Source organism: Lynx canadensis, chromosome B3 (genome assembly GCF_007474595.2).
Source record: "Lynx canadensis isolate LIC74 chromosome B3, mLynCan4.pri.v2, whole genome shotgun sequence".
In the NCBI taxonomy this organism is placed as follows: Eukaryota; Metazoa; Chordata; class Mammalia; order Carnivora; family Felidae; genus Lynx; species Lynx canadensis.
In genome coordinates this window covers 121,194,178-121,209,538 of record NC_044308.2, presented here as the reverse complement: position 1 = coordinate 121,209,538, position 15,361 = coordinate 121,194,178, and the positions used below count along the sequence as shown (strand labels likewise).

At 54.9% G+C, this 15,361-nt stretch overlaps 1 protein-coding gene across 1 annotated transcript in view; it reads right to left on the bottom strand.

The window, feature by feature from the left end:
• Positions 1-211: 211 nt before the first annotated feature.
• ESRRB (estrogen related receptor beta) overlaps positions 212-15,361 on the bottom strand; it is a 173,384-nt gene continuing 158,234 nt past the window's right edge. The window contains exons 6-7 of the mRNA XM_030319636.1: positions 8,236-8,505; positions 212-2,162 (exon numbers count right to left, since the gene is read on the bottom strand). Coding sequence (XP_030175496.1) covers positions 1,918-2,162; positions 8,236-8,505 — 515 coding nt within the window. The 3' untranslated portion in view covers positions 212-1,917. The remainder of the gene's footprint in view (positions 2,163-8,235; positions 8,506-15,361) is intronic.

Below are 15,361 nucleotides of genomic sequence, written 5' to 3'. Positions count from 1 at the left end.
GAGGACATCAGACAGCCACTCTGCAGCTGCTGGGTCTCGGCCAGCCCTCCTGCCTGGGGTGACCTCAGCAGGTCCCAGCACAGAAATTCAGGAGCGTCTGGGGTGGAGAAGGTGGCAAGATGACATCAGCCGCAGCCGCCTTACGCGGAGAGCTGCGGGGCTTGGGAGCGAGCACCCGCCCCCCCCCCCCGGGTGTCCCAGTGATGGGTGAGCCGCCCCGCCTGCCTGTGCACGTGTGCGTTCCCCACAAGTGTCCCCGGTAGGGCTGCCCCGAACCCTGCTTCACAAGGCAGCTGCGTAGGAGGGGCTTTTCCCATCACACTGAACCCTCCCCCCCCCACTCCATCCCTGGGGGATCGTCTGAGCAGCCACCCGCTAACCCGTGTGCAACCACACGAGGTGCTCAGGGCTGCCCTGAGCGGGTTACAACCGACTTTTGAGGCCACCCACAGAAATCAGAAGACAGACCGTCCCCATCTGCCTGGGACTGAAGGGTTTCCCAGGACACGGCCTTCAGTGCTAACACCAGGAATGTTCAGGGCCAACCAGGGTGGTTGGTCAGTCTACACAGCAGCCAGGAAAACCGGGGGCTCCTACACAGCAGCCAGGAAGACCGGGGGCTCCCGCCAGAGAGCTGGGCCTTCTCAGTGTCCCCAGGGACCTACGTCGCACCTTAGTCCAGGGTGACAGGAGCACCCCTCCTGTGGCACTGATTCGCCCAACCCTTTGGAATGCAGGGAACGGGGAGTCCTGGTGTCCACGTCCCCAGAAGCCAGGACGTAGCAGGCTGGCAACCTCCCCTGAGCTCCCTGTCTTTGGGGATCCCCTGCCTGCTTACTTCTAGGCCTTTCTGTGTTCGGCAAAGATTGGTTCGAGCCTCCCCCATCTTGCCCCAATCCTCCCAGGACCGCCAGCCTGAAATCAGTGCCCAGGGTGCCCTCAGATGGGGCCAGGTCCCTACACTCCCTGCCTTGCCACAGGCCCACCTGCTCCAGATCTGCCCTGAAGGCTGAAAGGGCGGGAGGTGAGAAGCAGGCAAGAAGCAGGAGCTCTGGGGAGTATCGCCTGGACCCTGCTCTTTTCTGAGCCAGTGCGGTTCCCAGCTGTGGACCCGGAAGTCACCTTGGCTGGCTGAACCCACTGAGTGAGCTCTGAGGTAGGGGCAGGAAGTAGCAGGGATTTCCCGGGACAGGAGGGGAGGAGGGCAGGTGGGCCCCAGCACAGCGGGGACAGGCAGGTGGGAGCACCCAAGGGCGTGTGCCCGGGAAAACGCACGAGCTCTGCCAGCTGCTCCCTCCACGGCGAGTCCCTAACGGGAGCGGAGTGTGCCAAACTGAGAGGAAGGACGGAGGGTGGGAGCCGTCTGGGTCTGGACCGGGGAAGGTACGCAGCCTCCTGAGGGGCCCCAGAGAACCTCAGAGTAGGCGGAGCCTCTGGAAGAAAGCACCTGCCGTCTGGGGAGGGAAAACTTCCAGGTGGCACCTAGCCTGGGCCGGGGGACTCCTAGGCACTGAGCACCGGCCGCCCAGTCCACGAGGTGGGGAGGGGGGGTGGGGGGGTAGGAAATACGCTGCTGTCTCTTGGTGGTTTGGTGGGAAAGACGGGGCTTCCTCCACGGTCTCTAGTCTCAAGGGAGTCAGCCCTGGGCCCGGGCGTCAGCACTGCCCGTGGAGAAGGAAAAACATACCAGAGGAAAAGCCAGTCACAGGTGAGCCCACGCCCTGCCCTCCCATCCCTGTTCCCCGGCCCCGCTGCACCCAGGACTCTGCACGCAGCCGGGAGGCGAGAAGCCCCTTCCTCGGGGACTGCTCGTGGCCATGATACAGGGCTTGAAGGTCGAGGCTGGTGGCTGTGGAGGTCTCCGCGTCGGGTCGGTCGGTCTGTCCGCGGGTGGGAGTCGGTCCATGTGCCGGGCCATCAGACCTTGGCCTCCAGCATCTCCAGGAAGAGTTTGTGCATGGGCACCTTGCCCTGCAGTTTGATGCTGTAGAAGTGCTGCACGGCCTTGGCAGCCGTCTGCCGCAGCAGGGGCAGCGTCAGCAGCAGCTTGCCCGTCCTCCGCGGCTCCTCGTGGCGCTGGCTCAGCTCGTAGTCCTGCAGAGCCTCGTGCAGCAGGTCCTGGAGCTTCTGCACTGCCTCCAGATCCTCGATGTACATGGAATCTGTGGGCACAGGGCTCGCGTCAGCGGGTGTGGCCGGACGCCCCGGGGGATGGGCTCCACCCTGGGGCCCCTGGGCCTCTGCGGGGTGGCCTTCCAAATCCTCACTCTACAAAGAAGGAGACTTGAGGCTCACAGAGCATAAGCGGCCAGCCCGAGGTCACGGAGGCCAATGACACAGCGGAGGCTTGGACCCCGGGAGCGATCTGTATCTAGGAAGGTCATCTCTCGAGAAACCACCAGGAGGTGGCGGCGGAGACCCTGAAGGACTTGAATGTGAGCCGACCCGTCACTGCCCTGGAGGTGCCAGGAGGATTCTGGAGCCAGCCTGGTGGGTTGGAATCCTGCGTCCGTCACTTGCCAAGCTGTGTGACTTTAGGCAAGTCATTTAACTTCTCTGTGCCCTGTTTTTCTCATTCGTTAAATGACGTAACAGCCATACCTACCTCAAGAGGTTGAATGAGTTAAATACAGGTCAAGGGCTGAAAACAGTTCTTGTCCCGAAGGAAATGCCCAGCCGGGGGCATCATCACCAGCTCATCTTCAAGGACATCACTAACCTGACAGAATGCCGGGTACGGAATCCACACACAGAGAAAGGGGCTGGGCTCTGCGTGGAGGTGCCCTGTGCTGGGGGACCGAGATGGCCTGGCCGGACGCATGGGGCACAGTGACGGAGGGTGCCGTGGGGAGCTCTCCAAAAATCCTGAGGAGGGCTTTGGATTCAGGCAGGCACTGGGGGTCCAAACACAAGTTACCTAAATCCCAGCAGGGCAGGTGCTGACAGCTGGGTTACAGCGGGGTCGGGGCTGAAGCAAAGGCAACGTACTGGAACTCATTCCCCAGCCTCGGGGAAAACACCTAGCCTTCTTCAGACACTCCTTAAAGCCACCACACTGAACCGCAGTGTCTGATGCCTGCCAGAGGCGGGAAGTAAGGGTGCATCTGGGTCAAGTGAGCCGAAGGCTCTGGGGAGGCTGCCAGGAAGGCGGGGCGAGGCCCCAGAGTTCCTCAAGAGAGCAGGGCGATTCGTGCGCGTGCTGGGTTAGTTTAGGTACCAGACTGCCAAGGGCAGCTGTTCCAACTGGCTGACCCCAGTGACTCCTTCTGACCTCCTGGATCCACACTCAGCCCATGCCTCCAGGGTCCTGCCTTCTCTTGGGAGAAAAGCAGAATGAGGAAGGCGAGAGTCTCAAGTCCTAGATGCTGTGTTATTTGGGCCAAGTTAGGCTCTCTGAGACTGTTTCTTCATCTGTAAAATGGAGCAAATACCTCCTACCTCATAGGGTCGTGGTGAGGGTTAAAAGAGATAGCACATTACCAGGCACTTAGAAACCACCTAATGAACGTAATACCGTCATCACGGTGAGGACTCAGCCGGGGGGCAAGTGCCTTTAGTGCGCTGGGGCGTTACTGGCCCCATACCCTCCACCTTGTTGGAGCAGCGAGGACTCCTTCTCCACTTGGAAATGGAGCGTGGCTCCATTCCTACACTCTCAGCTGTTTCCAGAATGTGCACTCGAGATGCGCTGGTCCCTGTAAGGCTGGGACGTGGCCATCCAGACTCCCTGCCTCCCTCCCGCCAGCTTCCTCTCCCCATCCCCCCACCCTCCCCAAGGAGGCCAAAATTGGCAGCTGCCTTCGACCAAAAATGAAATAAAATAACATTGCAAGATTAATTTCTCTGCAATCCATCAGTGAGTCTGTATCGATGGCATTGATAAACTGTTAATTACAAAATCAATGGCTATGAATTTTTTCTGCTGTCAAGGAGCCTTGGAGATGGGACTTGGGGTGAAAGATGGCCGGCAGGCTCCCGAGGGGCTGTGGTTTGGGGGCCCCGGCCTGTCTCTGATGTGCGTCACTCTTCTGCCTGGAGCCAGCCCCCGAGCCCCACGTGAGTGGTCCCATCCCATGCCCTCAGCCTGAGCAGTGGCACCGTGGGCCACCACCAGGACCACTCCAGCCACCTCCTGGCACCTGTCTCTCCTCCAGCTAACACACTGTTTGGGGGATTTTCCTACCTTGTTGTACAACCTTTCGTGGCTCCCTGGACCGACCCTGTTGCACCCCAATCCCTTCCTACCCCCTGCCTAGCCCTAGAGCCTCTGGTCTGACCCCAACCTACTTTTCTGGCCTTACTCATAGCAGGCCTAGGCTTTCCCCCATTTCCTGCCCACAGCTGACTGCTCGACTATGCAGCCAGGGCTGTGAGCATCACAAACTCCTCCTTCTCTGTTCTGAACTGCTTGGACCGGCACGTAAGCCACAGGATGGCCTGGGAGGTGCCACCAGGCCAGAAGCGCAGGTTCCTGGAACTTTGTCCCCCATGACATGACAGTGCGTACTCAGGCGAAGCTTGATCCAGCTGAATCTCCTGATGGGCTCGTGTCACTAAACCACTGTCAGTCCCCAGGTGCTGTGTGCGCATGTGTGCTTATGTGTGTGCCTGCGTGTGCACATCTGCATGTGTGTGCACGCGTGTGTGTCGTATTTGTGAACATGTGTATGAGTGCATGTGTCTGTATGCATGCATGTGTGTTCGTGTGTGTGTAACTGTATGTGCATGTATGTGTACCTAAGCCTGTGTGTATGTCTGTGTGTGCATGTGTGTCCATATATGTATGTGTGCATGTGTGTGCATGTGTATGCATCTGTATTTGCACGCACACGTATGTGTGCATGAGTGTATGCATGTGTGTGTGCATGTATGTGTGTGCACGTGTAGGTGTATTTGCATGCATGCCTGTCTTCACACGCATGTGTATGTCTCTGAGACTGTGTGTGTGCACGCACGTGCCTGTGAGATCAGGACGAGAGCCGAGCTACGGAGCCATCTGAATGCCGTCACAGCCTGACATTGAGGGGTGGCATAGACGTGACAGCGGCACCCCACCTCTTCACCCTCCTCCTCCCCGCATGGGCCAGCCCGAGCTCGAGGTCAGGGATGAAGTGTCAGGAGAGTCTAAAAGCAAAGACGTGCCCTCCAAGGCCCGGCAGCCTTGCGGGCCTCGCTGTCCCCACACTGTGTCCTCTGCGTTCACCGAGTCCCCTCCGCCCACACAGACCCCCAGCCCCCTGCAACGGCTGGCTGAGGTGCTTCCCTCTCAGTAGGTGGCACAGGCTCACGAGGGGTGGGGCCACTGTGTACAGTAGGGACCGGCGGGGGGCGGGGGGCAGGGGCTGTCACTGCCCATTTGTCAAATCTATAGACCCACACAACACAAAGAGTAAAACCTGGATGGCAACCAGGGACTTTTGTTAATAATAATGTATCAATAGTGGCTCATTAATTGTAACAAATTGCCACACCAGTACAAGATGTGAACGACAGAGGAACCCGTGCGGGGGTGGGGGATGAGGGTGGGATGGGTGCCTACACCGTAGTGCCACCTGCTCAGTCGTTCTGGAAATTGAAAACTACTTTTAAAAAACCCAACAGCCCCGGCATTCTCTAACAAAGAACACACTACCATTTTGGAATCTTAATACGTAAACGGTCTGGGCGCCTGGGTGGCTTAGCCGGTTAAGCGTCCGACTCTTGTTTTCTGCTGAGGTCATGAGCTCACGGTTCACGGGATTGAGCCCTGAGTCAGACTCTGCGAGGCCAGCACGGAGCCTGCTTGGGATTCTCTCTCTCTGCCCGTCCCCGCCCCCACTTGCCTACTTCTCTCTCTCCAAATAAATATTAAAAACAAATTTTTAAAAGATGTATAGGTTACGTATAGAAGCATGTAAAAGCTTAATCATTCTCTTGCATTTGTTTATTAATAAAAGGGAGTTGCACTAAAGGAAATGCTTCCCTCTCTACACTAGATCAGGATCCCCAAGAGCAGAGCCCAAGGCCAGGGTCTGGGTGCACAGATTTTCTGGAGGGTGTGCTCTCAGGAGAAAGGGAGGGAGGGAGGCAGGACAGGGTGAGGGTGGGAACAAGCAAGGTGAGGACGTGGCCTCCGCTTTGGCCTGATTCACTAGGGCTCTGATCTCGCCCTGCCAAGAGTCCACCCTTTTGTTCCCCTGTGTGGGTCGCCATTAGTTGATGGTGCCAAGGTGCCTGACTCTCCGGGCACGGCGGGTGAGGGCAGATCTTGGCCGAGGGGGCAGCTGTGAGCTATCAGCAGCACAACTCAACAGCTGGGGCAGGGGAGCACGAGCCCAGTAAAGGGGGGCTGAGCAGGGCAGCGGCAGCACCACTGCATTCTCTTTGAAAACATTTGTTAGGGGGACCACGGTCTCGGTTCGCCAGGGACTGAGGTTTCCTGGGACACGGAACTTACTAAAAGCTGAACCGTATCCCTGCAAACCGGTCGCTTACCCTGTTTGTACTGTCTCCGCCTGGGAACCAGCTGTCCCTCTTCCCTGTGCGGATAACACTCTGTTTCCTCTAATATTAATAATAATGATAATAATTAATATTTATTGAACATTTGCTCTAGGCCAGGCACTGGTCTAAGTGCTGTATCTTCAGTCGGTCATTCAAGACCAAAGTGCTTGGAGAAGGTACTGGAATGTCCCCATTGTACACACAAGGACAGGGCTAAGGAAGGTTGCCAACCTGCCCAGGCCACACTGCTACTAAGTGTCAGAGCTAAAATTTAAACTTGGGTCCATGTGACCAGACTTGAGCAAGGCACACACACTGCCCTGGGGAACCGTGTGTGCCTGCCTGACAGTCTCTCTTTAGGACAGGGAGCCTGATTTTCTCCTGCATTCTCCACCCCCTGCCTGGCACAGTACCCCGCATACGGTGGGTGCTCCCCAAGTGTGGACACAGATGACAGTCCAGCTCGCTCACCTGCATCACGAGCGCCCAGCCCCTGTCCCCAGAGATTCCAGCCAGGAGCTGCAAGGGGCTGAAGGAAGGGAGGCGAAGCCTCCTTTTTAAAGAGTTTTATTTTACTTTTATTTATTTTTTATTTTTGAGAGCGAGCGAGTGTGCACAAGCTGAGGAGGGGTAGAAGGAGAGGGAGAGAGAGAATCCCAAGCAGGCCCCCTGCCCAGTGCGGAGCCCGACACGGGGCTCGATCTCACGACCCTGAGATCATTGACCCGAGCCAAAATCAAGAGTGGGACGTGAAGCCCTCCTTCTTTTTTTTTTTTTTTTTTTTTTTAATTTTTTTTTTCCAACGTTTATTTATTTTTGGGACAGAGAGAGACAGAGCATGAACGGGGGAGGGGCAGAGAGAGAGGGAGACACAGAATCGGAAACAGGCTCCAGGCTCTGAGCCATCAGCCCAGAGCCCGACGCGGGGCTCGAACTCACGGACCGCGAGATCGTGACCTGGCTGAAGTCGGACGCTTAACCGACTGCGCCACCCAGGCGCCCCGAAGCCCTCCTTCTTAACGACAGACCAGACCACTCAGCTGGGAAGGTTTTCTCTCTCGTGCCTGAGCGATCTGACTGGCAGATTCAAGGAGTGGCTACAAGCTGGGGGTTGATTTTGCAACGAGAGGGCCTTGGTTTGAGTCCTAGCTCTGACACCCTTTGACAGTGTGGCCCTGGGCAATTTTCTCCAAGCCTCAGTTCCCCCGTCTATAAAATGGGGTAAAAATCATGAGCCCCTTGCTCACAGGGTTGTTAAGAATTAAGTAAGTTCACAGCTAATTTATTTAGCAGGTTCAACGCTTACTGTAAGCCCAGCGTGTTGTGAGTGTAACATAATGATGTACAAATAAACCTCCTCCACTGTCTGGTGGGGGAGGGACTCTGCATTGTTCCCCTTTTACTGATAAAGAATAGGAGGCACAGAAGGAAGCGACTTGCCCAAGTAGCAGAAGCAGGATTTGACTCTCAGCGACTGCAGAGCCTCTGTCCTTAACCGGTGTGCTGGGCTAGATAGCAGAGGCTCAGTTCGTAGAATGCCCTGCAAATCAAGGGCTCAGGAAGCACCTATTGCGGGCCTTGGTCACCGCCCTTTTCTTTTAGCTCCAGGCCAACCCCTTGCACAACCGTTGGTGACAAGAACCTCGGGCATCTTCACGCCACCCTGCCTCTCACGGTGGCCCCGCTCACGAGCTCCGGGGCTGTGCCCCCCGGGGCCCAAGGTCCCACCGTGGGGCCCGTGCCCGCCCTTACCTGAGTTGGCCAGAGCCAGGGCCTTGAGTGTCACAAACTCCTCCTTCTCCACCTTGAGCTTCTTGTACCTGCGCACCAGCTGCAGGATGGCCCGGTAGAGCTCCAGCAGCCCCGCGAGGCGGGAGTGTTCCTCGTCCATGATGTAGTCCTCAGCATACACCAGCTTGTCCTCGTAGGGCAGCGAGCGGTACACGATGCCCAGGATGAGGATCTCCATCCAGGCGCTCTGCAGCAGGCTCATCTGGTCCCCGAGAGAGAGGTTCGAGAAGCCTGCGGGAAGAGGGGGCAAGGAGGGCAGCAGCAGTCAGGAGGGCTGGCTGGAGGAGGTGGTCCCGGGCCCCGATCCTGCCCCTCTCTCCGTACCTGTGAACTCCTCGTCCTTCCCTTGGCCAGTGAGTCAGACGGGGAATTCACGGAAAAGACTTATGTAATGAGAGCTCGGTCAATGTTGACAATTGTTATTATCACTCTTGTTGTTAGTTCTGTGCTATTTTCAAATGTCTGGAGAGGTTTTTTTTTTTTGGTTAATTAAATGTGTTTGTAATTGAAGGGGTTTTTAAATTCATAATAGGATCAAAAGGCGGCAGTACTGGGTCCCCTTCCCTCTGGGGACTTTCCAGATCCCTCTCTCTGCTCAACCAGGGGACATTTTGGCGTTTTAACGTTGCAGAGTCTCAGCTGTGTGTGCCGACCCAGGGGCCCAACCGGGAGAGAGGAATCAGCTGTTCCCAGCCAGTGACCCCCTAGTGACCACAGCCCGGGCTGCTAAGAGCTCAAGAGCCCCCAGGGTCAGGGGGCACTTTCTCACAGAGCAGCCTCTCCTCCAGGGGTCAGACCCCTGCCGTCCTGGCCATCACTCTCCACCTAACGATGACCCTAGCCGTCCTGCATTCCGAGAGCTTAGAATCATGGGAGTTTCCCCCTCCCTGCTAGTAAGGAGGCTGACCCCAGCGCAAAAGGAGGTCGGGATGGGGATGGCTCCTGAATTATGACATGGTCTTGTCCAATGTGCTCAGGAGATTGCCTGGGCCTGAACCCTGACTCCCCATTTCCTAGCTGCAGGCTGACCGTGTGAAAGTTGTAACTGCCCCAAACCTCAGCATCCCCTTCTGTGAAATGGGTATAACTGTTAACACCTGGTTCAGACTCTCCACGAGGTCTGAATAAGACAATGATTATGGGACATACAACACGTTCACTGAGCTCGTACTATTGCTATTAACAATGAGATGAAAAGTCTTCATGTGCAAAATGAGAAGTGTCTGGAATTGCTTTATACATGTACTTAACTCAGGCATGGAACAATGAACATCTTTTTTTTTTTTTTTAAACTCTTGCCCATCGCGGGGCTCTAACTCACAAACTGTGAGATGATGACCTGAGCCAAAACCAAGAAGCAGATGCTTAACCAACGGAGCCAGGCATCCCGGAACAATTAACATTTTGATCTGAGAGGAGGGTAGAGAAGAAGGAGCGGGAGGAGGAGGAGGAGGAGGAAGGAGAAGGGAGGGAGGGAAGAAGTATTTTCAAACTTCTCGGTCACTAAACACAAGGTGGTAACTTCGGCCAGAAATTCCAAGATTGGCTCCCAGACGGACGCCGCCAGACTGACGGAAAGAAGGAAGAGTACCCACACAGCCATCTGTATGTACCATGCATCCCGGGCGGCCGGGTCTGAGTTTGCCCATGTGGGTCTCCGCTGCATTGGCGCCCTGGCCCTCACCCCGTGTGGGTGCGGTGCTGCTGCGGGGGCTTCGAGGGTGAAGAGGTGGCTTTCAGACAGGCTCCCTCTGTTCCCTACACCGGCGGTACCCGGCGAGCCTGACCGAGGGGTGATGCCCGTGGCTGTCGTTACTGTTTTTGTTGTTATTAGCACACTACTGGCATGACTCTCTTCTTCCTTCTGGGCACAGCTGGAGGCCCGGGGTGGTCCTGAGCTTCTCGACAGGCCCATCGCTCTGGGTTTCCGTGGAGTCTGTCCCACCCCTCACCTGCGGTCCCCCGAGTCTAAAACCCACGGTCCCTCTCCATTTTCCAACCAGTGCGCGAATGTTCAACCTTAGGGGGCACTCCTGGCTCACCACCTGGCTGCTGGCACCCATCAAAAGAGCTGAGCGATGACACTGATGGACGGGGCAGGCCTGGATTGACATACCTCCTTGGGGAGAGGGGTCAGGTGTATGCGTGCTGTCTGGATCCCAGCGTGAGAGGGGGTGTGTGGCAGCCTGTGGTGGCAGGGAGAGCCGGGAGGTAATAAAAGGCAGATAGAACGGACATCCAATTTCCCTTATCGGGCCTCTGAGCGGGAGAGGGCTTGGGCGACATTAATTAACAGATCCCAATCAGCCAGCTCATGAGGGTGTGTGCACGCAGGGACGTGGGGGCTGCACTGGAAGCAGACAGACCGGGAGGGAAGATGTAGGAGGTGGACGGGGCAAAATTAACAGACAATTGCAAAAAGGGAGGTGAGGTAAGAGCGAGACTTCTGGAAACGAAAGAGAAGGGACCCCTGTGACGCCCATCACGAAGGTACCATCACCAGAGGCAGGTTAACAGCATCTTTGGTCTCTTCCTTCATCCAGCACCTCCTCACTGGGCACCTGCTAAATGCCAGGCCCTGTGGGCAGAACGGTGAGCTTCAACCAGAAGGGGTCCCTGAGTGCAAGCGCTCGCGGTCAGGAGGGAAAGGCATGCCCCGAGCACCGAGCTCTGCCGTGACCCTGAAATTGGGGCAGTGAGAAGAACAAGGGGGGTGGAGGGCTCTGAGAACTTGGCCCAAACAAGAACGTGCCGAAGGCTTTGCAGAAGGAGACTTGGGGCTGAACCCTGCAGGGTAGGAGGGGCTCTAAAGAGGGTGGCGAGGGCCCCACTGGCGAGCACACCCCAGGGTGCGGGAATGAGCTGCTGTCCCTCTCCCCACCCCCACTGCCAAGCGCCGGCTGGGACAAGGGAGATGAGCAGTGCATATTCCCAGCACAGAGCACAAGAAATGCCATTGGACCCTGACTCCTAGGTGACAAGAAAATGGGCCCAAAGAACTCGCTGAGACCCTCTCAGTCCTTCAGCCACGAGTTTGAATTTTGGCACCTTTTCCCATCGTGCAGAAGCCAGAGACACAGGCCTGCCCTCTGGGAGGAGGGGAGCAGGTGGTGGGAGAAAGGGGACAGCGCCTTTGAGAGTTTGGGCCACCATCTGAGGATAGACCTAGGCCTGTGTGCGGACCTCTCTGCAGTGGACTTGGCCCTCAGCCCCTGACCTCTCTCCTCCTTGAGTGGCTCCGAAAGGAGCTGGAAGGGGCTTTGAAAATCCAAATGTACTCTCCAAAGTGCTGAATGGTATACAGAGGCTGCTTCTCTTTGTGCAAGGTAGGGGGGGAAATATGTGGTATGTCCTAATATTTTAAAAAGTTCAAATACTTTCTAGTACTTCAAAAAAAGACACACTAGAAGGAAGAACGAAATATAAAAACAGCTCTAGGAGGAAGGAGGGGAGCGACAGGGCTGGAGGGGAAGGCTCTGTGTGCACATTTCTACCTAGTTTTGGTCTTTGAACCTGTCCATATTTAAGATGTCCCAAAATAAAACTAAATCCAGCATAAAACAAAAGGCATGCTTCCTTCAACCTGGAAATTCCACTGCTAGGAATTTCTCCCAGAAAGAAAAGGATGCACAAATACACACAGATAAATGTGAAAGGGTGTTTTGTTCCATCAGTCTATAATGGCCTCAAGCAGGAAACAACCTAAATGTAACTAATGTGATTCGTGTAATTACTATATAAACATAATTATTAGCTAAACGAATGGCACGTTAGAAGCCACCAGAAAGAATGAGGTAGAACTATTTTTGTGGGTGTGGAAAGACACCCATGAATATAAGGAGGACTTAACTATTAAGGACACAGATGCCACGATCAGACCCTAGAATCCTAGCTCTGCTGACCACTGGCTGTGACGCTGGGTATGTCCACTTCTGTGTGCCTCAGTTTCCTCATCTGTAAAACGGGAATAATAATAACACTTCCCTAACGGGACTGTGTGGATTGAATGAGCTAACGTGTGGAGTACTCGGTACACTGCCTAGCACAAGGGAAGTGCTACCATGTTATAGAATTCAATGAAAAAAAGCAAGACGTAGAGCAGTTGTTCTAAATGGTCTCATGGTGGGGAGAGAACATACACACACACACGTACACACAGAGTGGCTGTACGTGCACAGGAAATTCCCAGAAGGATGTTTAAGAAAGATGAGGGATTTGGAACTCCTAATTTCCAGCCCTCTGTCCCTGCCCGTCATCTTTGGTAAAAGCACATACTCTTTCTTTTATTTAAACCCAGACCAAGGGCTGAAGCACTCCTCCCTGTCCTTCGGCCAAGCACCCTCCACATCTGCTTTTCTGTGCTGGGCTGGGTCTCCTCCTCCATCGAGCAATTAGCAATTCTAGGACAGGGTGGCTTCCGGGAGAGGCTGGTGTGGCCCAGGCCCCTGGGCGAGAGCACTGCCTGCTGGAGGTCCTGCCCTGCCCCAGCTGGCTGTCCCTGCCCGCCTCCCCTCCTGGGGCCCTGCTGCCCACCCCCACAAAGTTGCTTTATCTGCACCAACTGATCTGATAACAGTCAGGATCTTCCCAAGCCCCCATCCCCCAGTGGTTTGACAGCATGAGCTCCTAGAATTTAAGGGAAAAAAAAAAAAAAGAGCACATAATTTGTGGCAAGTGGAGTTCATAATCTGTTAATTTATTATCGTTTCTGTCGACCTGGAGGGCCATTAGCAGAGGTAATAAAGGGAGATGTAATTATAGGATCTGAGGCCACTCCAGACACAGCTGCTGTCACTCGGCAGCCCATATTTCATCGGCCGCTGGCATTCTTCTCTCCCCAGCGAGAGCCAGACGGTGGCTACCTGGGAGCAGGGCCGCTGAGGAGCCCTCCGTGAGGAGGCCTCTGGGGGGTCCCCCCCGCAGAGGTGTGCACGTGTCACCCTGGCCTGGGAGGGCTCCCCTGGCTGGCGGAGCCTCCAGGCCACCTGGGGTGACAGGACAATTCATCAAGCGATACCCACTGCCTCTTAAATGCTGCTGCCCCTTGCTCGAACCTGTCGCTCCCGGGGAACGAGGGGTGGGTGCTCTAAAGACTCGGGCTTATCCTCTGGGCAACCCAGGACTTGGAAAGTTCAACTCCAGGTAAAAGCCTGCATGTGTGCGGGGTAAGGCCACTGCAGACGGACTGAAACAAAGGAATGGCTGCTATTCTGAGTGAGCCGCAATCAGCCCGAGCTCCCTAGGGAGCTCACCCGTGTGAAAGTGTCCTGTGTGTTCAAACATGTGAGTGAAAGCCGGGGGTGGGGGGAGGGGGGCCTGCTGAGAAATGAGTTTTGTGCTCAAACGATCCTTCCTACTGGCCAAGCGGGTCGCTCAGCGCCTGTGTACATATGTTAGCTTCTGGCCTGCAGCCTGAAAACTTGTGTTCGTGGCGCCCTGCTGCCCTTCTGGGCTTTTCCTCCATGGCCACTGCCCATCAGTCCTGAAGGCCTAGCTCAGCGTCTGCCCTCTGCCCCCGCAACCCATGGCATCCCTCTGTCCCGTGGTTCTCCTTGCTGCCTCCTAAGTGTGCAGGAGATGGGAAACAGGGTAGAGGTAAAGGGAAACAGGCAGTGGGGTGGTAATATTGAAGCAAGTGTCATGGAGGTTCCTCATGGAGGTCTGGTCTATTTTTGTACGTTTAGAATTTCTCATGAGCAAGTATTTTGTTGGGGGCACCTGGGTGGCTCAGCCGCTGAAGAGTCCGACTTCGGCTCAGGTCATGATCTCACGGTTTGTGAGTTCAAGCCCCATGTCGGGCTCTGTGCTGACAGCTCAGAGCCTGGAGCCTGCTTCCGGTTCTGTGTCTCCCCCTCTCTCTGCCCCTCCCTGCCCTGCTCATATTCTGTCTCTGTCTCTCTCTCTCAAAAATAAATAAACGTTAAAAAAAATTCTTTTTAAGGAAAAAGTATTGGGGCGCCTGGTGGCTCTGTCAGTGAAGCGTCCAACTTCAGCTCAGGTCATGATCTCACTGTTCCGAGTTCGAGCCCCGCGTCGGGCTCTGTGCTGACAGCTCAGAGCCTGGAGCCTGTTTCAAATTCTGTGTCTCCCTCTCTATCTCTGCCCACCCCCCACTCGTGCTCCCTCTCTCTCTCTCTCTCTCTCTCACACACACACACACACACACACTCACAAACATTAAAAAAAATTTAAAAAGGAGTATTTTACTAAAAACAAAATTATCCACCTTATTTATAAATGAGATCCTTGGGGCAGAAATTAATCTACTTCTTTGTATCAGCCACAACTCCTAGCAAGAGACCTTACTCAATAAATGCATGCAAAGGCAAGTATGAGGTGCCCTCTGTATGCCAGGCTATGGACAGATACTGAGAGGTTAGCTCGTACTGAGTCATGAGACGTGGTCTCCCGTGCTTAAGGAAAGTGGGCTGGGCTCTGCTTCAGAGTGCTAACCTGAGCGGTCTTAAGGAACCTTCTGCTGTCCAGGAACCAGGATGGACAGGAGCTGACGTCAGTCCCAGGGTGGGACCCTGGCTTGCATCTACCCTGCTAAGAAAACTGGTCTCTTTCTGGCTCTCTCTCTCTCTCTCTCTCTCTCTAAAGGCCAGTGAGCAGGTCTTCAGGGGAGTTTTCTGTCTAATCTGAGATGGGATTAAGTCGATTAGTTTAAACATATCAGGCACTTGATATGTCATCGCCCCTAATATGAGGTTTACATGCAGTGGCAGGAGACGCTATTAATTAATTTTACCTTAAACACTAGAAGGTCAGGCCCAAATAATTCAGCATGCAAATTTATGCAAAATAGGCAAATTAGTGTTTCAGACAGACAAATGAGCCCCTGTGTTTATTTTATTTTTTAATCAAAAAGAATCCAGCTCTGGACAAGGGAAAAGGAAGATGTGAAAGGAAGCTTTTAATACTATTAGCAAAGACAATGACACAGTCACGGTCCCTGCCACTTATCAAGCACCCACTGTGTGCGGGGGCTGGGCTGATGGCCCTGTACCATCTATTACGATTCCTAATTCACAGGCAAGGACACTGAAGCTCAGAAAAATGAGATCTCTTCACAAGGCCAGTAAGG